This window comes from Salmo trutta, chromosome 3 (genome assembly GCF_901001165.1).
Source record: "Salmo trutta chromosome 3, fSalTru1.1, whole genome shotgun sequence".
Taxonomy (NCBI): domain Eukaryota; kingdom Metazoa; phylum Chordata; class Actinopteri; order Salmoniformes; family Salmonidae; genus Salmo; species Salmo trutta.
Window position 1 is genome coordinate 63,193,421 of NC_042959.1, and position 27,199 is coordinate 63,220,619.

Here is a 27,199-nt window from a genome sequence, read left to right on the forward strand (position 1 = left end):
GTAGATATCAGAGCACAAATCAGAATTGGGGTCAGCAACAGGAGAGGGGCCAGGAGGTACATGCACATTTCCAGATATAACCAGCAGTAATACAATCAGGGCACGGCAGAGGACAGGGAGAGTTCTGCAGTGTTGATTTATAACATTTGAATGTGCATTCGATGGCAAAAATATCATATTGACAGCAATTTCATCAGGTAACATGACTGCAAAGCCAAACTGTTTCGCTGCCAGACAAGGCTCCGCTGACAGCCAAGTGTAGCGGTGGTAAGGTGTTGGAACTGCTGTTGGGACTCTGCTGTTGGGACAGCTTTTTATAGGCCCTAACAATTTGTGGGCACCGTTTGTCATTGTTATGGTGCAATTAATGTATTGTTTAGTGTTGTGTTGTGTTGTGTTGTGGCTTTGCTGGCATTCATCCCCCAAATGTTTTTGTTTGTTTGCCCAACCAAGATGTACTCGCTAAAATCGCCAAGTGATACGTCACATGCCTTACTTTTATTTCCCTGCATAAGTAAAAGCAGAAAATGCATCACCTATGCCTCTACTGCTACTCATTCCAATTTGACTGGTTTGGATTTCTCCCTGTCAACAATGGCTGGCATTTCATACATTCTGGAACTTTGATGGTTTATAACATAGCCACTCTAGTAATTTAATAGGATCTCTTTGGCTGTGACTAGGTAGAAATATTTCACTAATCTATCCCTTAATATTGGTAAAGATAATTAGTCACGCCCAATTCTAAATACAGTAACAGTTCCAAGCAAAAATGCTGCACACAGTATATCATTCTCTAACACAATTATTAAAATTGTCTTTACCTTATAACAATGACTGGTCTTCCAGTAGACATGTGTATGGTGAGAAAGTGTTGGTTCAACATAGAGCGCCCCACCCTCGCTTGTCATGTATGGCTTTTCTAATCAAGTTGAGCAGTGACTCAGTCAGGAAGTAACAAGTGGCGCAGCTGTAGGACCTCATACATACAGTAGATAGTGGTTATAATGCCTGAATGCATCAACTAAACATTACCATTAAGATGATAAAGTGTCAAATGTTACCGTGAGTAATTAACAGATTACAAGCAAAGAATGTGCTGAACACAAATGCTGTAACACTTTATTTTATTCCTGAGTGTAGCCGGCCCCTTCGATGCTATCACCATCAAAACCCATATGGGTGTCCTATTTTCATCTTTCAGTGGCTATGCGTTGCATGTATTAGCCTACACAGGATGTGTCTTCATTATTCTATATATTCTTGGGGAGTGAGAGAGTACTCTATGGAGAGAACAGTAGAGAATCAGACCAAAGGCCTTGTGTAGGCCTACTCTTTTCACATCAATCCTCGCTCCCTCTCATGTTCTGTCTATGTAACATATCTGATATATTCATATTCTGGGTACTGTAGTCATATGATCAAGAGGAAAGCCTGACTTCCATGTGCAGAGTGGAGTGGTTTGGGAAATTCCAACTAAAAAAATGAGGCGAAACAAAATTGACAGTGTGTAAAATATAATTTTAATACTGCAAAATGTATGTATTTAAATAGAGTAAAGACAAGTGCATGGTAAGTTCTGACCTAAAGACATTGCTGTCAGGTGTGGGTAAAATCACTTGGGAAGAATATGATGTGGCTGTCCATGGTTCTGATTTCTGTGTGCGTGTGTGTGCGCATGTTCGTGCAAGTAGAAAAACATGTTGACTGACCCTCCTTGCAGAGAAACGCCAAATCATCCTCCTCTCATGTTGACGAAACAATCTATCACTCTGTCATACAGTACACGCTTTCATTTTTTGTTGTCCTAGGCTACCTGGCTAAAATGCTTGCTTGCTGGCCTAACTTCCATTCATGGGTAACGTTAGCTGGTTAACATTAGCCTTCTACATCTAGCTACATATTGAACTTCCATCCTCTCAGGGGCAAAACAATGTATTAATGGTTGGATCAGAATCACCATAGAGATCCTATTCAATTACTAGTGGGGCTGTGTCATAAACCCTCAACGTTCCAGAATGTATTGTAAAAAAAACAAAATAAGAAACATTCCCCTTGTGTATTGTTTATATCGTAAATGGTTTAGACTGTTTGTACTCAGAGTATATAACTTTATAGGGGATCACTTTGGGATAGATTCTCTAGATGTGCTTTTACTGCAACACCATTTATTGTGATCCAAATCTACAACAAAATCGTCATGATAATATTTGATGTAAATCTAGAGCAGACCAGAGAACTGGTGGTGCATTAGGTTTGTTCACATTTTAGACCTCTACTTCTCTTGCTCATCAATCCTCAGTCCATTTTACATAACCATATGATGAAACACCTTCTATGAACCAACAGGAGGAGAAGTGTTGATTTACGGAGGCCACTACGACCTGAGAAGAGTTTCAACTAGATTACACAGCCACAAAGTCAATGGACTATATCCTTATAATCTATGAAAACAAAACTGTGTTTTGTTTTTAAATTTAAGGTTAGAGTTAGGTTTATAAGCAGATTTTAATTAGATCACTTGTAGATATAGCTGGGGTTTATGACTTTGTGGCTTTGATAACCAGTGAAGACCCCTGCGAAGAGGAAGACAAGTGAAGACAGCAGCTCATTGGTGACTAATAATTTCTTCTGCTTGACATTTACATTCTTTGAGTACTTGAAGTTGATTTATGATAACAATAGATGTTTGTTTTTCCCACACATTAGATCAATGTGGATCAGAGTGTCCAAGTAAGAACATAAAGGATGAAAAATAACTCATTAGTAGATTGGGAGATTCAGAAACAAACATTACAGACTATATTAAAATGCAATGAAACACAGATATTTTTCATTTGATCACTGTTGTTGAACATTTACACATGTTCATATTCAGTCTGATCTGGAGAAGATGTTCAAGGTACTTTACTTTACAATCGTTGTATTCTCCATCTCAAGTATATACAATATATCTCAATATGGCCTGTTTTGACAAATGACACTATACTGTATCTCTCTGTACATTCAAGGGGACCACAGAAGCACTGTGCTGACCTGAGTGTCAGTTACACATAAGTGGATTACAGTTGAAAGGGGCAACACAAAACCAATAATATACTGTATATACACTTCCCAATAATTATAACTGTATAGCCATTCATATCAGGTTCATTCTGATTTACCCAAGCCATAAATACAAACAAAAGCCTTGTAAAAGCCATAACACAAGCCACAACACAAATAAGAATGTACTATATTCTTTAGCCATACGAACAATAAAGCTAACAAATAAGCAGTCGGCTGCTATGCTACATTGGGTTAAAATGTAAATATTTTACTGGAGCCTTTGACAGACTGAGTACAATGGCCTCTGAGCCAGCCGACTCCCACATGCTTCATGTTGTGTTCACATGTTACCATAGACTGCATCGTCTCCACCATAACACTCGCATGTGTCATCCTCTTCAGCCTACAGGAAACCAGATCAGAGATATCATCATCAACAACACCTCTATTGTTATCTTAATTCTTCATATTTCGAGCAAAGTTCTTCTCAGATCTCTACAGTAGCTGTAAACATATGCAGTAGGCTGACAGTCAAGGTGTGAATTACGGGGGAGCCAGGGGAGGCTCAGCTCCCCTGAATGAGACATTAGCTCCCCTAAATGCAACAAAGTCAAACTTTGAGGGGGTCTCTAATAAATGCTAATTTAACCATTCTCCTATTTGTTTGAAATGTAGTGATAAGTATGTTTTACGGTGGTAAATATGGAAATAAAAGCTACCAAATGAAACGAACACCCCCACCTCTCCGTCATGGTTTAAACCATTTATTACTATGTGGCAGCACTGTCCACCCAGCAGTGCTGAATTTTGGCCTAAGCTGAGCTCCTTTGCGCATAGATTTTCCTTTGTATTTCCTAATTTTCACAATTTCTTTGTCATATGTCCTTGATAAAAAATAGCCTGTATTCCAATGCATTAGGTTAATCCGTTGATTTATCATTGTTTGTTTTTGTCAGTCAGCTGTTTAGAGCACTCATTGCTTTGTTTTTCAGGTGCGCACTGGTTTATTATTATAATTTTTTTGTATATATATATATATATAATTTTTTTTTATTAAACCGTAACATGCAAATCATAAACAGAACAGCCAGAGGGATTCCAGAAAGAAATAAGAGAAGAAAAAATTATAATAATAATAATAATAATAATAATAATAATAATAATAATAATACAGATCCACATTATATCAATTGAAATACAGAAAAAAAAAATACGTTTTGTATACGTTTTAATGACTCTAAATAGTTTTCCAAATCAGATTAAAAAAATTAAGAAAAGGGGATTTTTCTTCATAAATTTTGATTTGTGTATAGATGCGCGCTGGTACTGGTGTTCTGTGTGCCATCCGTGGCAAGAAGTAGTATACCATTTATTTAGCTTTATTTTTTTATATCAATATTGTTTTGTTTCCTGGATCAGTTGATGATGGTTGACAATATCACTAGACAACTAGCCTACAGCTAAACACCAATTCACATCAAATCCATCCAACAAGTAGGCTATACTTTAATGACAGTAGGCCTATAAGGTGACTCAGTTAGAAGAGGTTAACGTTCGGTTAGAAGCATCCGATTTTGCAATGGCATAGGACAAACATTATTTTGGATTTGTGTGCCCTTAAAGTGTTTTCACGGCGAAACATAATGACATGTTATGAATGCGTATTTACACTTATAGTGCATTTTCCGAGATCGCCAAGATCCATGATTTGTACAGGGTTTAAGTTCAATGTTCTAATTCAAAACTCCAAGTATTAACTCATGAATTATGGACAACTCATGAACTAGGGTGTAAAACATTTTTTGATTAAATTATATTGAATGAAGGCTACCTGTGTGTTTGAATATGTGTGTAAAATAGTCTCGACTGAGAGACTGAGAGGGTAGGCTACTGGCAGTGGTGTCAGCCTAGTGGAGGCTAAACGCAAGTAAACGCCATTTACCCACCTTTTTTAGAGAAATTCATTTAAAGTATAGGGAGTGTTAATTTTTTTTACCCCGACCGGCAATCAGAGTTTACCCACGTATGTTTTTTACCACTACCTCACTGGCTACCAGTAGGCCTATTTGAAGTTCATGGTAATACACATTGTAACCTAGTCTAGTAAATTTACTGTTAGGCAGTGGAATGTTAGGCAGTGGAAGCTCCTCAGAGGAGGAAGGGGAGGACAATCCTCCTCAGTGAATTTCTGTCACGTCCTGACCATAGAAAGCTCTTATTTTCTATGGTAGAGTAGGTCAGGGCGCGACTGGGGGTTGATCTAGTTTATTTATTTCTATGTGGGGTTCTAGGTTTGATTTTCTATGTTGGTGATTTGTATGATTCCCAATTAGAGGCAGCTGGTTATCGTTGTCTCTAATTGGGGATCATACTTAAGTAGCATTTTTTCCACCTCTGGGTTATGGGATATTGTTTATGTTTAGTTGCCTGTTAGCACTGCATTGTCGTCACGGTTCGTTTATTCTTTATTTGTTTTGTCTTTGCCGAAGTTTCACTTTATTCATTAAAATTGTGGAACTCTACATACGCTGTGCCTTGGTCCGATCATCATTCCAACAAACGTGACAATTTCATAAAAATAAAATTGTGAAACAATAATAGATAAAACTACACTAAATATACCACGTCACCAAATAATTTATTAAAAAAATACTACTTTTCCTGTGAAGGTCTACAGTAGCCTCAACAGCACTCGCTAGGGGAGAACAATGGTGTAGCCGGAGGACAGCTAGTTTCCGTCCGCCTCTGGGTACATCGACTTCAATACAATACCTAAGAGGCGCATGGTTCTCACCCCCTTCCATAGACTTACACAGTAATTATGACAACTTCTGGAGAATGTCCTCCAATCTATCAGAGCTCTTGCAGTATGAACTGACATGTTGTCCACCCAATCAATGGATCAGAGAATGAATCTAGTACTGAAAGCATAAGTTACAGCTAGCTAGCTAGCACTGCGGTGCACAAAATGTGGTGAGTAGTTGACTCAAAGAGAGAGAAAGATAATAGTTGAACAGTTTTGAACAAATTAATTTATTCAAAAATGAATTAGAAAGAGCGAGCTAACTATATTTCATTGTCCGTTTTTTCTCACTTTCACTTACCTAGCTGGTGAATGCAACTAGCTAGTTTAGCCTATTCAAACACCTGGCTCAAACAGAGAGGGATGCTATGTTAGCCATAGCCAGCTGGCTATCCAACACTAGAACTCTTCCAATTCAAGATAAGCTTTTGGTTTTATTAATTTATTGCCACCGGGGCCCGACGGTGTAACTGCCAAACTGCTTCCTTTACACTGTACTGCATGATTGTAGCAGGTTTAATAACATGTTAGTTCTAGTAGCTAATGTTAGCTATTTTGACTATGATGTTAGCTAATATGGTGACAACGATGTTGGCTGTGTGTAGCGGTTATGGTATCAAGGTTTGGCATGGAAAGGTTTTTTCACCTGGTCACACAGCTGTTGTGCAATGAAGTCCACAAGCGAATGTAAAGGGTGAGAGGAGGAGAGTGCTTAGATGCAATAAGGAATTATATAATGAGCAAATGATCATGCTATTTGTATTTGGCTGCTATGAAAGTGAACTGTTTGCGGTGATCAGGGGTGTATTCATTCTGTCCTTAATGTTGAAAAACATTTCTTAAATGGAAGCAAATGGAATGAAACAGGAATAAACATACCTGAATTTCTCCAATAGAAACACTCATTTGCAACTGTTGGACTAATGATTATACCCTAGATCAGCTAGATACAAGCAAGTGTGCAAGGCGGTATTGAATGTGTCAATGTCTGTCAACTTGATTACTCACATTTCTCTCGACCTGTGCAGCTACTTTGTAAACTTTCATTCACAGGCTAGGTTGTAGCAATCTCATGATGGGAATAGGGAAAATGTGTATATCATGTAGTAGCCTAAACCTATCGATGTTACATTGAGCTGGGTGAATGGAATATGAATGACAGTCATCCAATACGCTGTAATAGAAATAAGACCATGCTCATAAAAAAATAAAACAATCGTCCTCCCTCATCTTAAACGGCACTGTCCGCAACTGATGTTAGAGTGACCATCCCGTTTTTCAATTAATGTAGGCCTTATCAATGGCAATCGCTGAATGTCATTGGCTTAACTTTTTGGTGTTTTGTAAGAGAGGTATATTTCCATTTATCAAACGGGGCAATTAGAGACTACAGTTTGGATGCTATAATTATTTTGGAGTAGACCAACATGCAGAGGTAGCTTACTTTTTGAAGTGATTTGTTTGACAATCAGATAAATATAATGACTGTTTGTGTTCATGCCACATTGAAAGGTAATACCTTTTTACTGTTTAAATTACGTATTTTTTGTTAATTGAAATAAATGATGCACGGGCAAGCGAGTGCACTCAATAGAGACCCCCTGAATGTCATGGTGTAATTCACTACAGTACATACAGTACCTCCATGTTGCTATATAGGTGATCGTTGGTGTAGTAGTTTGTGTTGATTTCACTGCTGGTGTCTTTCTGCTTTTTCCTGTGGATAGAGTTAGGGCCACTCTCAGATTCATTCTCTCCATTTGATAAGACACAAGATTGAATGTAGGCTATTGGGCTTTAGCAATACAGCAAGGATTGTAGGTTATGATCACAGACAAATCAGCCTGTATAAAAATACCTTAATGTTGAGGGATCTGAGGAAGCACACTTGGCTGCATTCATGTCCTGCATACTGGTTACTGGTTGGTCACTATGACTCCTCCCACTGATGAGAAAAATGCCAAGTTATCAAAACAGCTATCAAAAAAATTTTTACTTAACTCCTTCCAAAAATAAATTAAATAGTAACTTACCCCTTCTTAGTCAATAGGCAAGCTGACATGGGAATTAGTATTATTACCACCACAAATGCAGTAATACCAATTGAAACGTACAGCATGAACATCTTATCTGTCCAAAAACAAATAAATATGACGTATTAAATGTACCCATACTATTCCTTATGATATAAATAATTATGTGTTTAATTAATTAATTAATGATACACTTCCTTCCAGGGTTTCCCTTACCATTTGTGGGCACAGTGAAGGACAAGGTGGCATTGCCCTGTGTGTTGTTGGCATGGCAGTGGACGGTCTCTGAGAAGCCTAGTGCCCTCTGTAGGGTCACCATGGTAACTGACCCATGCATCTCCACCCTGGTACTGGGCAGGGTGGGCAGGGGTCCAGCTGGAAGAGACCACTCCACAGTGCTGGGGGGCTCTGAATCCACAATGCACAGACATGTTACCATAGAGATGTCTGAAGTGCAGGCGGAGCCCACTTTGATCTCAGGGGGGTCTGGGATGAGAATGATGAACAGTTTGGTTTTAACTGAACATGTAGTGCTACATCCTGAAGAGTATTGTCTTAATATTATATACACAGACATGACATGTCCCTTAGTGACAACATATGGACGAATCAACTAACTCTGGATCTACTTACACTCTACGTTGAGATTCAGTGGGCTGGAGGAGACTTGTCCTTCTGTATTGATGGCAGTGCAGTAGAGGGCTTCAGTGAGTCTGGTCACATTCTCCAGTGTGAGTGTCGGTCCAGTGGTGGGCAGAGGCCCTCTGCTGTTGTGCCAGCGGTAGCTGTGGGCAGCAGGGTTACTGTCACTGGAGCATCTCAGCTCTACAGTGTCTCCCTCCTTCACACTGGACACTCCCTCAACCATAACATCCACTGGGGCATCTATGAATAACATCATTAGTAAGAATGATATTACTATGTAATAAACATCTTAGGACAGATTCAGTGGATCAACCACATGATTTCAATCTATTTTCATTTCCAAAGGGAAGTAAGGACAAAGTTTCATTTCTCATATTCACAGAAATATTGTGAAAGTGAAAATCTTCCAAACAGTGTTGTTAATACACAGATGTGGCCTACTTACATTTGACATTTATTGTCTTGGAGCTACTCACTGTCATTCCTCCCTTGTATGCTGCTGTGCAGACCAGAGGCTGGTTGTTATCAGCGATGCTGGGTCTAAAGGTCAGGGTCAATTTCTCTTCCCACTGAGAATTGGTCTGCTGCCGTGATTGGATGCTGGGTGTTCCAGAGTGGCTCCAGGTGAGGAGAGGGGGATCAGATGGGCAGGAGTGAGACACAGAGCAGGAGGCAGATACCACCTCCCCCACCTTCACCTCCTCCATCACTGACAGAGAGGGGGGGTCTGGAGAGCCTGAAATCAAAAAGAGATAACAGTTATAGCACTTATTCTTGGGTCTGTCCTTTTTTGTACCATTACAATTATAATCAACAAGAAGCTATAGCTAATATGTTAACGTTAGGGTAAATAGGATACTGTAATTAACACATTTGAAGTTCTCCTTGTCAATTTTCCCCGGAGAACTTACTGCTCACTGCAATGGAGACTCTGTGTTTTGTGTATGAAGCCTTGTTATAGTCTTTGATTTCAATCCTGAAAGTAAAGGGTCCTTCGTCACTGTGATGGAGGGGGTCGATTCTGAGAGAGCAGTTCTTCTGTCTGAGGTTTCCTACCAGCTCTGTACGACCCCTGTAGTCTGTGATGGCGTTGGAGCTGTCTGGGTGGTAGATAACCTCATAAGTGTCTTTGAACCAGATGCCAGTGAATTCAGAGGGGTTTATCTTTGGTTCTGGGTAGTTGAATGAGCAGGGAATCACGATGCATGAGCCTTGCAGGCCGGAGACTGAGCTTGGCACCTCAGCAGTCCATGACGAGGCAGCAACTCCCCTCACTCAAATAGCAGATGTAGAAATGTTAGTCAGAGGTGTTGGACACATGTCAAGGAATATGAGTATAAGAATGGAATGCAGCCAGAAATCTTTCTGATTGAAAGGGGGTCAAATACTTATTAAAATGCAAATCATTTTATAAAATTTGACATGCGTTTTTCTGGATTTTTTGTTGGTATTCTGTCTCTCACTGTTCAAATAAACCTACCATTAAAATTATAGACTGATCATTTCTTTGTCAGTGGGCAAACGTACAAAATCAGCAGGGGATCAAATACTTTTTTCCCCTCACTGTAGCTAGTTTAGCCTACTCATACACCTGGCTCAAAAATGAAGGGAGACTTTGTTAGCTAGCTGGCTATGGCTATCCAACGCTGGAACTCTTCCAAGTCAAGGTAAGCTTTTGGTTTTATTAATTTATTGCCACCAAGGCCCGCCTGTGTAACTGATAAACTGCTTGCTGCTAACTGTACACTCTACTCCACACACTCTACTCTCTGATGTGTTGTGCAATGAAGTTCACAAGCGAAGGGAAAATGTGAGAGCGTGTAGATGGATGTGAGAAGGAATTATACATACAACGAGCTGTTTGTATGTTGCTGCTATGAACGTGAACTGTGTTTGCGTGTGATCAGGTGTGTATTCATTGCGCCGGTTCTGTTGACGGGGATAAACATACCTGAATTGGTCGAATAGAAACTCGTTTTCAACTGTTGGACTAATGATTATACTGCAGATCAGCTAAATACAGGCAAGAGTGTGGTAGGTGGTGCTGACTATGTCACTGTCTGTCACCTTGATTACTCAAAATTCTGTAAACCTGTGCACCTACGTTGTAAATGTTCCTTCATCAGATAGGTTGTAGCAACCTCATGATGGGTACAGGGAAAATTTGAGCATCATGTAGTAGCCTCAACCTATCGATGTTACATTGACCTGGGTGAATGGAATATGAATGACAGTCATCCAATATGCTGTAATAGAAATAAGGCCATGTTCATAAACGGCACCGACCGCCACTGCTGTAATCACATTGTTTGTCAGCAAATTAGTAAATAAATACAATATTTTTCACTGTATACAGAATCTATATTTGTAGCCTACCTCCAAGCCAAATGCAATGAATAAGAAAACACCATGGTAATTTTTCAATCCCCATCACCTCCTCTCAGTGCTGGACCTGAAGGTATAAGGAACATTTTATTATCACTAGTAAGTTAACATTGGATATGATACTTGTAATGTCTAAAATCTTGCATAGTTTGCCAATTCTTGCTTGTTCTTCTTGCTCGTTCTTGTCAGATATCCACCCTCCTTCAGAGAATAAGGGCACTAATCTGTACATTTGACATCTAATTCCCATTTCACATGTAAAATGATTTCTTTATTTTTGCCATCAGGAGTTCCCATATTTTGTCTCAGACTGATGGTGAGGCGAGTTAACTATTCCCTTGAGGGTTAACTGGCCTCCGCTCAGTACCCTGCCCTGAACCTTAGACACTGTCACTAGCCGGCTACCACCCAGTACTGCTGCCCAATGTACATATAGTCATTGAACAATGGTCACTTTAATTAATAGTGTTTACATGTTGTTTTACCCACTTTATATGTAAACTCAGCAAAAAAAGAAACATCCCTTTTTCAGGACCCTGTCTTTCAAAGATAAATCGTAAAAATCCAAATAACGTGACAAATCGTCATTATAAAGGGTTTAAACTGCTTGTTCAATGAACCATAAACGATGTTGAAGGGGTGTGTTGTCTACCATCGTTCACATCCCACCATTCACTTCCTGAAGTTCTCAAAATGAGTGAACCCTTACTCACCTCATTTTGTTATAGCATCTTTGGTCCGACAGACGATCACGTGAAACCCAGAATGCACTGTATATCAACAAACCTGGCTCCACACACATAGCTGGAATTAGCTTAGCTCATCAATCAGTACAATCTTCAAATAATTGTTTTATGCACATACTATGTGCCCATTACAATCTATGCAAAAATTGGAATGCATGATTTATCACTGGTAATTGAAAAACGTGAATAAAATAGTTGTCACGGTTGTCGTCGGGAATGGAGGACCCAAAACACCAAAACAACAAAACGAAACACACGAACAACAAAACAGTCTTGTCATGCTTACATACGCAAAACAAGAAACAATCTCCCACAAACACTAAACCAAACAATTACCCATATATAGGACTCTCAGAGGCAACGAGAAAGCACCTGCCTCCAATTGAGAGTCCAACCCCCCATTAACCTAAACATAGAAATATACCAACACAGAAAGAACATAGAAGTACAAAACATAGAACATAAACCAAAACCCGGAAATAATAAATCAAACGCCCTACTAAATAAACCACCACCCCGAACCACATAAAACAAATACCCTCTGCCACGTCCTGACCAAACTACAATACCAAATAACCCTTATACTGGTCAGGACGTGACAATAGTAAATATATCAATAATACCACACAAAACATTTTCTGATAGTGATTTATTGATACAAATGGCGCATGCAGGCAGTCAATCATGTAACCTCTCACTCCCACTGAGCCATTCAGTGTTGTTTATGAATGTAGCTAATGAGCTAAGCTGTAGCATTAGCAATGTCTTTCAAAAGGAGACAACTCACAAATTCGGAAATTCTGGAGATTTAAAGAAATTATGACAATGAGTCTGAAAGTCAGGAATCAGATTCTGACAATGAGGAGCTGCCCCCCCAGCCATTGAGAACCCTCAATCTGAGGACCACTTGTCCACTGACAAAGTCTTACAGTGGGGAGAACAAGTATTTGATACACTGCCGATTTTGCAGGTTTTCCTACTTACAAAGCATGTAGAGGTCTGTCATAGGTACACTTCAACTGTGAGAGACGGAATCGAAAACAAAAATCCAGAAAATCACATTGTATGATTTTTAAGTAATTAATTTGCATTTTATTGCATGACATAAGTATTTGATACATCAGAAAAGCAGAACTTAATATTTGGTACAGAAACCGGTTGTTTGCAATTAGAGATCATACGTTTCCTGTAGTTCTTGACCAGGTTTGCACACACTGCAGCAGGGATTTTGGCCCACTCCTCCATACAGACCTTCTCCAGATCCTTCAGGTTTCGGGGCTGTCGCTGGGCAATACGGACTTTCAGCTCCCTCCAAATATTTTCTATTGGATTCAGGTCTGGAGACTGGCTAGGCCACTCCAGGACCTTGAGATGCTTCTTACGGAGCCACTCCTTAGTTGCCCTGGCTGTGTGTTTCGAGTCGTTGTCATGCTGGAAGACCCAGCCACGACCCATCTTCAATGCTCTTACTGAGGGAAGGAGGTTGTTGGCCAAGATCTTGCGATACATGGCCCCATTCATCCTCCCCTCAATATGGTGTTCTTGGGGTTGTACTCATCCTTCTTCTTCCTCCAAACACGGCGAGTGGAGTTTAGACCAAAAAGCTCTATTTTTGTCTCATCAGACCACATGACCTTCTCCCTTTCCTCCTCTGGATCATCCAGATGGTCATTGGCAAACTTCAGACGGGCCTGGACATGCGCTGGCTTGAGCAGGGGGACCTTGCGTGCGCTACAGGATTTTAATCCATGACGGCGTAATGTGTTACTAATGGTTTTCTTTGAGACTGTGGTCCCAGCACTCTTCAGGTCATTGACCAGGTCCTGCCATGTAGTTCTGGGCTGATCCCCCACCTTCCTCATGATCATTGATGCCCCACGAGGTGAGATCTTGCATGAAGCTCCAGACTGAGGGTGATTGACCGTCATCTTGAACTTCTTCTATTTTCTAATAATTGCGCCAACAGTTGTTGCCTTTTCACCAAGCTGCTTGCCTATTGTCCTGTATTCCCATCCCAGCCTTGTGCAGGTCTACAATTTTATCCCTGATGTCCTTACACAGCTCTCTGGTCTTGGCCATTGTGGAGAGGTTGGAGTCTGTTTGATTGAGTGTGTGGACAGGTGTCTTTTATACAGGTAACGAGTTCAAACAGGTGCAGTTAATACAGGTAATGAGTGGAGAACAGGAGGGATTCTTAAAGAAAAACTAACAGGTCTGTGAGAGCCGGAATTCTTACTGGTTGGTAGGTGATCAAATACTTATGTCATGCAATAAAATGCAAATTAATTACTTAAAAATCATACAATGTGATTTTCTGGATTTTTGTTTTCGATTCCGTCTCTCACAGTTGAAGTGTACCTATGATAAAAAATGACAGACCTCTACATGCTTTGTAAGTAGGAAAACCTGCAAAATCGGCAGTGTATCAAATACTTGTTCACAAAAACATTATGCTACAGTAGAAACAACATGACACGACATGCAGAAACTATTATAACGTAATAAGGCACTTACTTTGATAGAAACGTACACATTTCCAAAGTAAATATTGGTAACGAAAACAGCTTTGATTGCGATGCAGGCAACAGACAGAAAATGTGAACACGTATGCAGGACGGGACATGAGCAAATGTCTGCAAACTTGAACTGCACAAACAATTGGGAAGTGTTTGGGGAATTTTGTCTGGGTCAGAAATGTCCGCAAAAGTAAAAATGACTACTTTTATGTGAATGAATGAGGCGGAACACACCTCAATTAAAACTGTTATTAAAAAATAGAAAACTTGTTAGACAATCATTTAAAGTTGAAAACAGCCTATAAAGAAAAACAGGCTGCGTGCTTTGGTTTGAGGGCAGCGCGGATTAAATGTACTGTTACATAACAATCACTTTCTGGAATGGAGAGAACTTTCTAACATCACGTGCATAAAAAAACTCATGCTGGGGCAACCGTTAGAGATATTTGGAACTCAACATGCACCTGTAGAATGGTTGTTAAGACACTAACAGCTTACAGACGGTAGGCAATTAAGGTCACAGTTATGAAAACTTAGGACACTAAAGAGGCCTTTCTACTGACTCTGAAAAACACCAAAAGAAAGATGCCCAGGGTCCCTGCTCATCTGCGTGAACCTGCCTTAGGCATGCTGCAAGGAGGCATAAGGATTGCAGATGTGGCCAGGGCAATAAATTGCAATGTCCATACTGTGAGACGCCTAAACCAGCGCCACAAGGAGACAGGACGGACAGCTGATCATCCTCACAATGGCAGACCACGTGTAACAACACCTGCACAGGATCGGTACATCCGAACATTACACCTGCGGGACAGGTAGAGGATGGCAACAACAACTGCCCGAGTTACACCAGGAACACAATCCCTCCATCAGTGCTCAGACTGTCCTCTATAGGCTGAGAGAGACTGGACTGAGGGCTTGTAGGCCTGTTGTAAGGCAGGTCCTCACCAGACATCAGCGGCAACGATGTCGCCTATGGGCACAAACCCACCGTCGCTGGACTAGACAGGACTGGCAAAAAGTGCTCTTCACTGACGAGTCGTGGTTTTGTCTCACCAGGGGTGATGGTCGGATTCGCATTTATCATCGAAGGAATGAGCGTTACACCGAGGCCTGTACTCTGGAGCGGGATCTATTTGGAGGTGGAGGGTCCGTCATGGTCTGGGGCGGTGTGTCACAGCATCATCCGACTGAGCTTGTTGTCATTGCAGGCAATCTCAACGCTGTGCATTACAGGGAAGACATCCTCCTCCCTCATGTGGTACCCATCCTGCAGGCTCATCCTGACATAACCCTCCAGCATGACAGTGCCACCAGCCATACTGTTCATTCTGTGCGTGATTTCCTGCAAGACAGGAATGTCAGTGTTCTGCCATGGCCAGCGAAGAGTCCGGATCTCAATCCCATTGAGCACATCTGGGACCTGTTGGATTGGAGGGTGAGGGCTAGGGCCATTCCTGCCAGAAATGTCCGGGAACTTGCAAGTGCCTTGGTGGAAGAGTGGGGTAACATCTCACAGCAAGAACTGGCAAATCTGGTGCAGTCCATGAGGAGGAGATGCACTGCAGTGCTTAATGCAGCTGGTGGCCACACCAGATACTGACTGTTTCTTTTGATTTTGACCCCCCCCCCCCCTTTGTTCAGGGACACATTATTCCATTTCTGTTAATCACATGTCTGTGGAACTTGTTCAGTTTATGTCTCAGTTGTTGAATCTTGTTATGTTCATACAAATATTTACACATGCTAAGTTTGCTGAGAAAAAAAAACAGTTGACGTTTCTTTTTTTACTGAGTTTATATACACAGTATGTGTGTACAAAACATTATGAACACCTGCTCTTTTTGTTATGACATAGACTGACCATTTTAGGTAAAATCTAATCTAGGTTAAATCTATGATCCCTTATCACTTGTTAAATCCACTTCAATCAGTGTATTTGAAGGGTTTGAGATAGGTTAAAGATGGATTTTTAAGCCTTGAGACATGGATTGGGTTGTTAATTTGATTCGTTATGACATTTCTCAATATTCTTTATTTTTTTACTTGTTTGACTTTTTACTGCATTGTGAGGAGCTAGTAACATAAGCATTTCGCTGCACCCGCTATAACATCTGCTAAACTGTGTACGTGACTAATAATCTTTGATTGATTTGCCCCCTAAAGTGGAATGTCTTTTACAATATGTATTTTGACTTTGCTTTCCACATTGCCAAACTCAAAGATTTTCAGAAGCTAAGTGTGAAATCTCTTGAAATTAGAATTAAATCTTATAAAATTGTATCCTGTACCATTCCACCATTTTCACTTTAGTCAGGGCTATTACTCACACTCATTTAGTACGACTAACAGCACAGGATTAAATAAAACTATTTGTCATATGCTTTTCAATTCACAATTTCATTCAAACAATGTACTTGTGATAAAGTCTTTCACAGTCTGTATCATGATCTGTGCTGTGACCATAGAATTGGGGATAGAATACTGGAATGGACTTGAAAGGTCTTATAAAAGGTCAGCCATTTTGGTCAGGGAGTTGGTCAACCATGGTCAGCCAGTGTGCTATGATAACTATTCTGTTACATCTGCTCCTGCCACGCCCTCTACTGCTCATCCTGTGTCTCCTTGACCTGCCGCCACTCCCCCAGTACTCTCTCCCTCTGTGTGTGTGTGAGATTGTGTGGGCGGAGACAGGTGTGCTGGAGTCAGAGCAGATTCCCACCAGCTGCAACCTGTTCCATAATCAAGACCTCTACAAATACTCAGCCCTGCCACTTCCACGCTGCCAGATCGTAACCTCTGCTCAGTCAGTCTACGGTTCTAGCCATTTGTTACTATTTAGATCCTTTTGTGCCTGTCTTTCCTTGCCTGATGATGTTTTCCTCTCTGTAACTCCCTCCAGTAACCACGAGCACAACCGTTCCTTGATTTTAACTGGCGGCTTTATTCTGTAGTTTAGTCAGAATTATCACCTTCCATGAGAACTATAAAGTAAATGAAAATACAGTTTAAGCACACTCTTACACCTTCTTGTCTTATGAGTGACTTATTAGCTTGGTATAACTCTGAAGTGCTTACATACATACACAGTTTAGCTGGAGCTATAACAGTATCAGATTGAGCACACGAATAAAGGAAAAAATACCTCATTGGCTGCTTATTACAGAAGGGAGGAAATCTAACTTCACACTTATTATTCCTGGCATGAATTCACGCTTCATCCTAACATACACATATCAACCTTTATGAACTACACCCGGTAACATGAAAACTTAGCTAACACTGCGCGGGAATGCCTTCACCCCCAAAGGTGTGTTGCTACGATAATGATCCCCGTTACAACAGTTATTAGCCACATAGTTCCACTTGTCTTATCATTTCACCCGCATAGCGAACACGTAAACAATTCAAACAAAAAACTACGACATAGACTTACAGATTAATTGTCAGTTACACTCTCCGCTACAGTTCTGCCCACTCTGACTTTGGTCCCTGTCTCCAGTCCCACGTCTCATCATCCTGCTACTCTGTCCTGGATTCCCCTCTCTACTACTCCCTTGGATTCCCCTCCGGACCTGCTTACCCTGTCCCAACTCCTCTCACTCCAGCCTCAGCCTCCACCCCTGGTTTCCTGAAACCCGCCCGTGCTTCCCCTGACCTGCATTCCATCTTCCCCCTGAGTTTAATAAATACATTGGTTACTTCGTCCCAGTTTCCTCGTCTGAGTCTGATCTTGGGATCCCCTGTTCCACTCTGCATAACATATTCCACTTAAACTAGCCAGCCAGTTGAAGTGGAAGGGTTCCAATTAATTTTTTTAATTAACTGCCAATATGCCAACATTCCATTGAAACAATGCAGTCAATCTACAGCCATATAATCAGTTGAAGATAGGACTTAAACAAGTGGTAAATGCAACAAGTACTAACATATATAACACACAGCTTTCTAAGAAAACAAACATTGAGACCTTGATGGTCTATTTACATTTTAGAAGCTATTTATACAGAAAATGTGTATAAAAACAATGTATACTGTATTTATAAGTATATGACAATATTGAAGGTTACCAATAATTATGTTACACAATTTCTGATATATTACATGGATTTTATTTTCCTGCAAAAGTAAAAGCAGGAAATGCCTCTACTGCTACTCATTCTAATTAGACTGGTTTGGAATTCTCCCTGACCACGACCACTATTTTCATACATTCTGGAACTAAGGGTTTATGACATAACCCCTCTAGTAATTTAATAGGATCTCTATGGCTGTGACTAGGTAGACATATTTCACTAATCTATCCCTTAATATTGGTAAAGATAATTAGTCACACCCAATTCTAAATACAGTAACAGTTCCAAGCAAAAAAAACAGCATACAGTATATCCTGAACACAATTATTAAAATTGTCTTTACCTTGTAACAATGTCTGGTCTTCAATTAGATATGTGTATGGTACGAAAATGTTTCAACATAGATCGACGCTCCCTCGCTTGTCATGTAGGCTTTTCAAATCAAGTTGAGCAGTGACTCAATCAGGAAGTAACAAGAGATCTAAATGTAGGACCTCATACATAGATAACTGTTATAGCGCCGGAATGCATCGACTAAAACATGCCCATTAACATGACAAAGTGTCAAACGCAACCATGAGTAATTAACAAATTACAGGAAAGAACATGCTGAACACAAATGCTGTAACACTTTATTTTATTCCTGAGTGTAGCCGGCCCCTTCGATGCTATCACCATCAAAACCCATATGGGTGTCCTATTTTCATCTTTCAGTGGCTATGCGTTGCATGTATTAGCCTAAACAGGATGTGTCTTCATTATTCTATGTATTCTTGAGGAGTGAGACAGTACACTCTATGGAGAGAACAGTAGAGAATCAGACCAAAGGCCTTGTGTAGGCCTACTCTTTTCACATCAATCCTGGCTCCCTCTCATGTTCTGTCTATGTAACATATCTGATATATTCATATTCTGTACTGTAGTCATGCGGTCAAGAAGAAAGCCTGACTTTCTTTTTTTATTTTATGTTATTTTAATATTGCAAAATTAACATATTTAAATAGAGTAAAAACAAGTGTATAGTAAGTTCTGACCTAAAGACATTGCTGTCCATTGTTTCAATGTCCCAACAGACTCAGAAATGAGACTACAGCTTTAGTTAATTTTGGACAAGTTTTTCCCAATATTCTAAGAGTCAGATGCATTCTTCCAGTTTTCACTTTAGTGTGTACTGCCCTACCAAGCAAAAAGGCAATAACTGCTCATAGTGTGGAACTGAGAAAAATTGCTTTTATTTATATTGGTTTCACAGTAACCTACTGCAGTTACTGCTAATATGACCCCCATTTTCTCCAGAACACAATACAACAGTGGCAGGATACTTGTCCTCATGATGAAGCATGTATTTAATGTAGCAAAAATTACATTTACAAATTTTTGACCAAATTAGCAGTTACTGCCTTTTTTCTTGGTTGGGCAGTATAGCTGTCCATGATAAACAGAAGTCAATGGTTCTTTCCTGGGTGACTCAGGAGTTCTGGTCTTCCACAAAGGCTGGGTTACACATCTCTCCCCTGTTAAGACAGAATTTGCTGGTCTGAGGGCATGTGGGCAGGTGGACGTAACGGATGCAGCTGCTCCTAGCGAGATGGTCCAGCTTGTTCCTAGCACAGCCATGCTTGGGGACCACCAACAAATCCTCTTGCTGTTTGGCCAGGAAGTCCTCCAGCTTGGCCTTGTCCTCCTTGCAGCTGCCCCAGGACAGATTCCCAAGAGGGTGGGACATGTGGCCGCTGGATACTCTGTTTCCCATGGGACAGGACGAGGTTACTGAAGACAGATAGAGGGGTGGTCTGTGGATCACAGAGCACATGAGATATGGAAGTTAAACACACAGTAATCAGTGTCATGTGAGGAAAAAGGACATATACTGGTGCTAGTTGTTAAACCCACTTACAAATGCTGCCTGCCAACAATTGTACGAATGTGTTGAGGGTAAGATGTCATGAAAACATAATTGAGCCATAAAAACTGAAGCAATGTAATTTCTTACCAGTGGTTTTGCCTCCGTGGTCAGCAACTGATGGAAAGTGGTTGACTTACTCTGTTTATGGCAGAGGTCTTGTAGGCCTTAGAGAGGTGTGAATGGGCCTAGTCGCCATCGAACAAAAGGTTTCACTCAAATCTATTTAGACAAGATGAATGTATCAATTAGAGGATATCTGATTAGTTGAAACAATACTACTTCGCTTCCTCATTGCTGATGAATGCATTTGGCTCTCAATCAATTTAAGATTGGTGGTACAAAATAATGAGGAAAGCACAGGTATTTCAAAATATGTAACTTGTAAATATATAAACTTGCAAATATTGTAAAATGTAGTGGAAAAATTAGAGGGGATATACACTTAACTGCCAAGTGGCTGGCATGGGGCCAAGCAAGATGACTCAATCACGATTTAAGACATTGTTTGGATGACTGACCATTTGTGGACTATCACAGGGGTCAAACAAACCTTATCTGTGGCAATCTCAAGGAAGGGAGGTTCCCACAGAAGTCCTGGTAGCACGGACACTGTTGGAGGTGTGAAGACAGATGAAAACATGAAATCGACAAAATGAATGTTACTGTGTGAATTGAATTATCATGTTTGGATAGTTTCAAGAGTTCATAAAGAGCTATGCATGTTGATATGTTTTATGGTACTTTATAAACTGGGTGGTTCGAGCGCTGAATGCTGATTGGCCGAAAGCCGTGGTACATAAGACTGTATACCACGTGTATGACAAAACATTTATTTTTACTGCTCTAATTACATTGGTAACCAGTTTATAATTGTAATAAGGCACGTTGGGAGTTTGTGGTATTTTGCCAATATACCACACTGAGGGCTGTATCCAGGCACTCTGCGCTGCGTCGTGCGTAAAAACATCCCTTAGTCGCGGTATATTGGCCATATACCACACCCCCTCTGGTCTTATTGCTTAAGTAAGTGCTATTGATGTATTGTTACAGGGAAACTGTTTTGTTCATCGGATGGCAGATACGTGGGTCATAGATGCACAGGGGTGTGCTCCTATCATTTCAAATGAGTTGATTAGAATTTGGATGTGTTGTTCCTGTCTTTTGTTTTTACTAGCAAGGTGCCAAGAAATGTTAATTCAGGTTGGGAGTGAGTTTCTGCTTGAAATTGGTTAGATTCTTCCAGAGACACACAGGTCCTCTTGCATTTATTCACATAATATTGGAGTCAGATTGATGAATGTAGTTTATTATTATTTTCAACATAATTTCTACATAATGGCTGTATGATTTCTAAACCTAACATTGGTGCATTGGATTTGTTCACATTTTAGTCCTCTATTCCTCTTGCTCATCATTCATATTTCACATAAACATATGATGTAATACCTTTTACAAACCAGCAGGAGGAGACGTGGTGATTTACAGAGGCCACCACAACATGAAAAGAGGAAGACAAGGGGAGACAGCAGCTCATTGGTGACTAATAATTACTTCTGCTTGACCTTTATATTCTTTGAGTACTTGTAGTTGATTTCTGTAGTTGATTTATGACAACAGATGTGTGTTTTCCCCCGCACAGCAGATCAATGTGAAGCAGAGTGTCCCAGTAAGAACATAAACTGTGGTAGAAAAAGGATGAAAAATAGCTCAGTAGTAGATTGGGAGATTCAGGAACAAACATTACAGACTATATTAAAATGCAATGAAACACAGATATATTTATTTGATCACTGTTTATTTGATCACATTTACACTGTTCATATTTCATCTGATCTGGAGGGTACTTTACAGTCATTGTATTCTCCATCTCAAGTACATACAGTATATCTCAATATGGCCTGTTTTGACAAATGACAGCATATTCTATCTGTCTGTACATTCAAGGGGACCAAAGAAGCACTGTGCTGACCTGAGTGTCAGTTACACATAAGTGGATTACAGTTGAAAGGGGCAACACAAAAACAATAATATACTGTATATACGCTTCTCAACTATTATAACTGTTTAGCCATTCATATGAGGTTCATTCTGAATCACCCAAGCCATAGATACAAACCAACGTCTCGTAAAAGCCATAACACTAAAGGCTTAACCCAAATAAGCATGTACCATTTTCTTTAGCCTTTAGAACTATAAAGCTACTTAAAGCTAACAAATATAAACAGTCAGCTGCTGTGCTTCATTGGGTTAAAATGTTAATATTTTCCTGGAACCTTTAACAGACTGAGTACCATGACTTCTGAGCCAGCTGACTCCCACATGCCTCTACAGAAAACCAGATAAGAGATATCAACAACAACACCTCTATTGTTTTTATATCCTTTGTATTTAGGGCAAAGTTCTTCTCAGAACTCAGATATCTACTGTAAATGTCTACAGTTAGCCTATAGTACATACCTCCATGTTGCCATATACAGTTGAAGTCGGAGGTTTACATACACCTTAGCCAAATACATTTAAACTCAGTTTTTCACAATTCCTGACATTTAATCCAAGTAAACAATCCCTGTTTTAGGTCAGTTAGGATCAAAACTTTATTTTAAGAATGTGAAGTGTCAGAATAATAGTAGAGAGAATGATTTATTTCAGCTTTTATTTCTTTCATCACATTCCCAGTGGGTCAGAAGTTTACATACACTCAATTAGTATTTGGTAGCACTGCCTTTAAAAATTGTTAAACTTGTGTCAAATGTTTTGGGTAGCCTTCCACAAGCTTCCCACAATAAGTTGAGTGAATTTTGGCCCATTCCTCCTGACAGAGCTGGTGTAACGGAGTCAGGTTTGTAGGCCTCCTAGCTCGCACACGCTTTTTCAGTTCTGCCCACACATTTTCCATGGGATTGAGGTCAGGGCTTTGTGATGGCCACTCCAATACTTTGACTTTGTTGTCCTTAAGCCATTTTGCCGCAACTTTGGAAATATGCTTGGGGTCATTGTCCATTTGGAAGACCCATTTGCGACCAAGCTTTAACTTCCTGACTGATGTCTTGAGATGTTGCTTCAATATATCCACATAATTTTCCTGCCTCATGATGCCATCTATTTTGTGAAGTGCACCAGTCCCTCCTGCAGCAACGCACCCCCACAACATGATGCTGCCGCCCCTGTGCTTCACGGTTGGGATGGTGTTCTTCGGCTTGCAAGCATCCCCCTTTTTCCTCCAAACATAACGATGGTCATTATGGCCAAACAGTTCTATTTTTGTTTCATCAGATCAGAGGACATTTCTCCAAAAAGTACAATCTTTGTCCCCATGTGCAGTTGCAAACCGTAGTCTGGCTTTTTTATGGCGGTTTTGGAGCAGTGTCTTCTTCCTTGCTGAGCGGCCTTTCAGGTTATGTTGATATAGGACTCGTTTTACTGTGGATATAGATACTTTTGTACCTGTTTCCTCCAGCATCTTCACAAGGTCCTTTGCTGTTGTTCTGGGATTGATTTGCACTTTTCGCACCAAAGTACGTTCATCTCTAGGAGACAGAACGTGTCTCTTTCCTGAGCGGTATGACGGCTGCATGGTCCCATGGTGTTTATACTTGTGTACTATTGTTTGTACAGATTAATGTAGTACCTTCAGGCGTTTGGAAATTGCTCCCAATGATGAACCAGACTTGGGGAGGTGTAAAACATTTTTCTGAGGTCTTGGCTTATTTCTTTTGATTTTCCTTGATATCAAGGAAAGAGGCACTGAGTTTGAATCTAGGCCTTGAAATACATCCACAGGTACACCTCCAATTGACTCAAATTATGTCAATTAGTCTATTAGAAGCTTCTAAAGCCATGACATCATTTTATGGAATTTTCCAAGCTGTTTAAAGAAACAGTCAACTTAGTGTATGTAAACTTCTGACCTACTGGAATTGTGATACAGTGAATTATAAGTGAAATAATCCGTTCTGTAAACAATTGTTGGAAAAATTACTTGTGTCATGCACAAAGTAGATGTCCTAATCGACTTGCCAAAACTATAGTTTGTTAACAAGAAATTAATGGAGTGGTTGAAAAACGAGTTTTAATGACTCCAACCTAAGTGTATGTAAAACTTCCGACTTCAACTGTAGCTGATTGTGGTGTCTTTCTGCTCTTTCCTGTGGATAGAGTTAGGGCCACTCTCAGATGCATTCTCTTCATTTGATAAGACACAAGAGTGAATGTAGGCAAATGGTCTTTAGCAACTCAGCAAGGATTCTAGGTTATGATCACAGACATAGCCACAGGAAGTAGGGGTGCTGATGGGTGCTGCAGCACCTCCTGATCAATCAGAATAAATAAACAAATTAAATAATAATAATAATAATAATAATACACAAGGAACAAACTATATCCAGGCTGTATCACATCCGACCGTGATTGGGAGTGTCACGACTCCCGCCGAAGTCGGCCCCTCTCCTTGTTCGGGCGGCGTTCGGCGGTCGACGTCACCTGCTTACTAGTTGCCACCGATCTATGTTTCACTGTTCGTTTGGTTTTGTCTTTATTGTGTACACCTGTTTTTGATTTCCCTAATTATGTTCATTATTTAACCTCTGCATTTCCTGTTTGTCGGTGATCGTTTCCTGTTTTGTGTTGTTGGAGGGGTTGTTCCCCAATCTGGGATTTTTGGAAGAAGTTTATTATGAATTTTAGTAGACACATATTTGTTTACACTCATTCCATGTGTCCTGCGCCTGACTCCGACACTTCTTCTAACTTGTGCATTACAGGGAGACACATAGGGCGGCACACAATTGGCCCAGCGTCGTCCGGGTTTGGCCGGGGTAGGCCGTCATTGTAAATAAGAATTTGTTCTTAACTCAATTGCCTAGTTAAATAAAGGTTAAATACATTTTTAAAAATGCAACATGTAAAGTGTTGGTCCCATGTTTCATGAGCTGAAATAAAATATCCCAGAAATGTTCCATACGCACAAAAAAGTTACTTCTCTCAAATGTTGCACATAAATTTGTTTACATCCATGTTAGTGAGCATTTCTCCTTTGCCAAGATAATCCATCCACTTGACAGGTGTGGCATATCAAGAAGTTGATTAAACAGCATAATCATTACACAGGTGCACCTTGTGCTGGTGACAATAAAAGGCCACTCTAAAATGTGCAATTTTTTGTCACACAACACAATGCCACAGATGTTTCAAGTTTTGGGGGAGTGTGCAATTGTCATGCTGACTGCAGTAATGTCCACCAGAGCTGTTGTCAGATAATTTAATGTTAATTTCTCTACCACAAGCCGCCTTCAAGCCGCAGACCACGTGTAACAAAGCCAACCCAGGACCTCCACATCCGGGCTTCTTCATCTGCAGAATCGTCTGAGACCAGCCACCCAGACACCTGATGAAAGTATTTATTTCCAATGTTCCCTCTAAGCTGTGCATGAGTAGCCCCGAGACTGCCGCTCAGCTCCCCCGGGACTGCCGCACAGAAATATTAGCCCACAGAGAGAGAAGCATGAGATTGAACTTCACTCAACTTTCTAGAGCAGTGGTCACCAACCAGTCGATCGCGATCAACTGGTCGATATTCAAGGCATTTCCTAGTTGACCACCCAACATTTCTGTAAAAAAAACAACGATAAAGCCTTGTGTTCCTATTTATTTTTATTTGTCTCAGGTTGTTGGCGGTAGGTGCTGTGGAGGGGGGCCCAGACAGCAAATTAAGTGCACTATAGGTCTACCGCTGGCCAATGAAATGGCTCAGATGACGATGTCTGCAGTAAAGTGGCAGGCATTAAAAACAGCTACAGCAAAGTTGATACTGTGAGATTTAAAAACGTTTACAACCATGACTAGAGAGAGACCACACAGCAAAGAGACGCTGTTTTAATAAGTGAGTTCATGTTTCAATTCTTACTCAGCACTATCAACACTTTGTATTCAACACTTTTATAAGCCATAAAATGTGCATTCTTCCTACCATACAAAAAAAGATTGCAGTTTTGAAACTGCAGTAAAAGTGCATTACCTGTAGTCAACTGTGGTATTTTGGACACAGTAATTGCAGCATACTGCAGTTATACTGCACTCTAATTGCAGTTATACTGCAATGTCCTGCATTTATACAGTGCTCTGACTGCAATCTTTTTTCATAAGGGTATTTTCACTCAGCGCCACAACAAGCACTGCAGCAGTAATGAATGAGTAGGAAAGTGTATCTATAGGCTTGCGTTGTGGTTATGATTAACGGCTTGAGTCTTTTTGAATATCGAGGAATATTTTACCTTCTTTCTTCATAGGATGGAACTCGAGTTCGCCATCAGCTGGAAGATGGTGTCCCTTTTTGTTCAGTGTCAGTGGAGGAAAGGGATAGCGGAGGATGACCCTCAGTCTGCTGCTCTTTCCCTCGGCTGAGACTGACCATCAGATGCAGGCACAATCAGCCCAGTAAAATTAAAATAAAAAGCAAATGATTTAAATGTATGCTCACTCAGCTGTGCTTCACAAGTAATATAACAACGGCTCTATTACCGGTGTGATCACATAGCCTAACTCAAATGTTTAAATATAATTTTAAAAAATGGCCCAAACAACAATGCATTGGCAGGGCAATTCAAGAAAGCCAATATGCAGTAATAATATATTGGGCCTATAGCTTACTGCACCTACCTCACTGCTACAGTACTGTTTTAATTGGTTAATGTTGCACAGGCTTCCATTTTTTAAGTCATGTTAAAAAATAAATCTGAGAGGTAGATCTCTGCTTGCATTTTGACAAAGTCATCTTGACTCAGAAAAGGTTGGTGACCACTGTTCTAGAGTTTTCCCTGTTAGTTAACACTATCAACGTTTCCCTTTACTGTGGCAATTGTGATCGAATCAACGCAATAGAAGCCACTTTCAATGCAACATACAATAACAAAACACACTATGCAACAGATGCTGTTGTAGGCAGAACGCATTGGAGTAGGATTCTATTGTATTGATAGCCCATACTCTACAGTCTACACAGACTGTACTCTAAACAAACTGGTGCAGCATAAACAATCAGAGCTG

General features: G+C 40.3%; 1 protein-coding gene across 3 annotated transcripts; it reads right to left on the bottom strand.

The window, feature by feature from the left end:
• Positions 1-1,500: 1,500 nt before the first annotated feature.
• Positions 1,501-18,815, bottom strand: LOC115164411 (myelin-associated glycoprotein). 3 transcript variants are annotated; one of them, XM_029716857.1, is made up of 10 exons: positions 18,596-18,722; positions 10,906-10,981; positions 9,441-9,803; positions 8,975-9,265; positions 8,518-8,769; positions 8,101-8,370; positions 7,885-7,981; positions 7,710-7,796; positions 7,493-7,568; positions 1,501-3,451 (listed from the first exon to the last, which is right to left on the bottom strand). In XM_029716857.1, exons 2-10 carry the CDS (start codon positions 10,958-10,960, stop codon positions 3,389-3,391), a joined length of 1,554 nt encoding a protein of 517 aa, XP_029572717.1. In that variant the 5' UTR covers positions 10,961-10,981; positions 18,596-18,722; the 3' UTR covers positions 1,501-3,388. The 3 variants fall into 3 exon arrangements, with proteins under 3 accessions (XP_029572717.1, XP_029572726.1, XP_029572733.1); XM_029716866.1 differs by lacking the exon at positions 18,596-18,722 and adding an exon at positions 17,613-17,641; XM_029716873.1 differs by lacking the exons at positions 1,501-3,451; positions 7,493-7,568; positions 7,885-7,981 and having other exon boundaries at positions 18,596-18,815.
• Positions 18,816-27,199: the final 8,384 nt, after the last annotated feature.

Coding starts and splice junctions, on each gene's coding strand:
- LOC115164411 (XM_029716857.1), bottom strand. CDS start 10,960: ATGGGGATTGAAAAATTACCATGGTGTTTTCTTATTCATTGCATTTGG. Junction 9,266..9,440: donor AGTCTCCATTGCAGTGAGCA/GTAAGTTCTCCG, acceptor TTTTGATTTCAG/GCTCTCCAGACCCCCCCTCT. Junction 7,569..7,709: donor TCAGATCCCTCAACATTAAG/GTATTTTTATAC, acceptor CTCTATCCACAG/GAAAAAGCAGAAAGACACCA.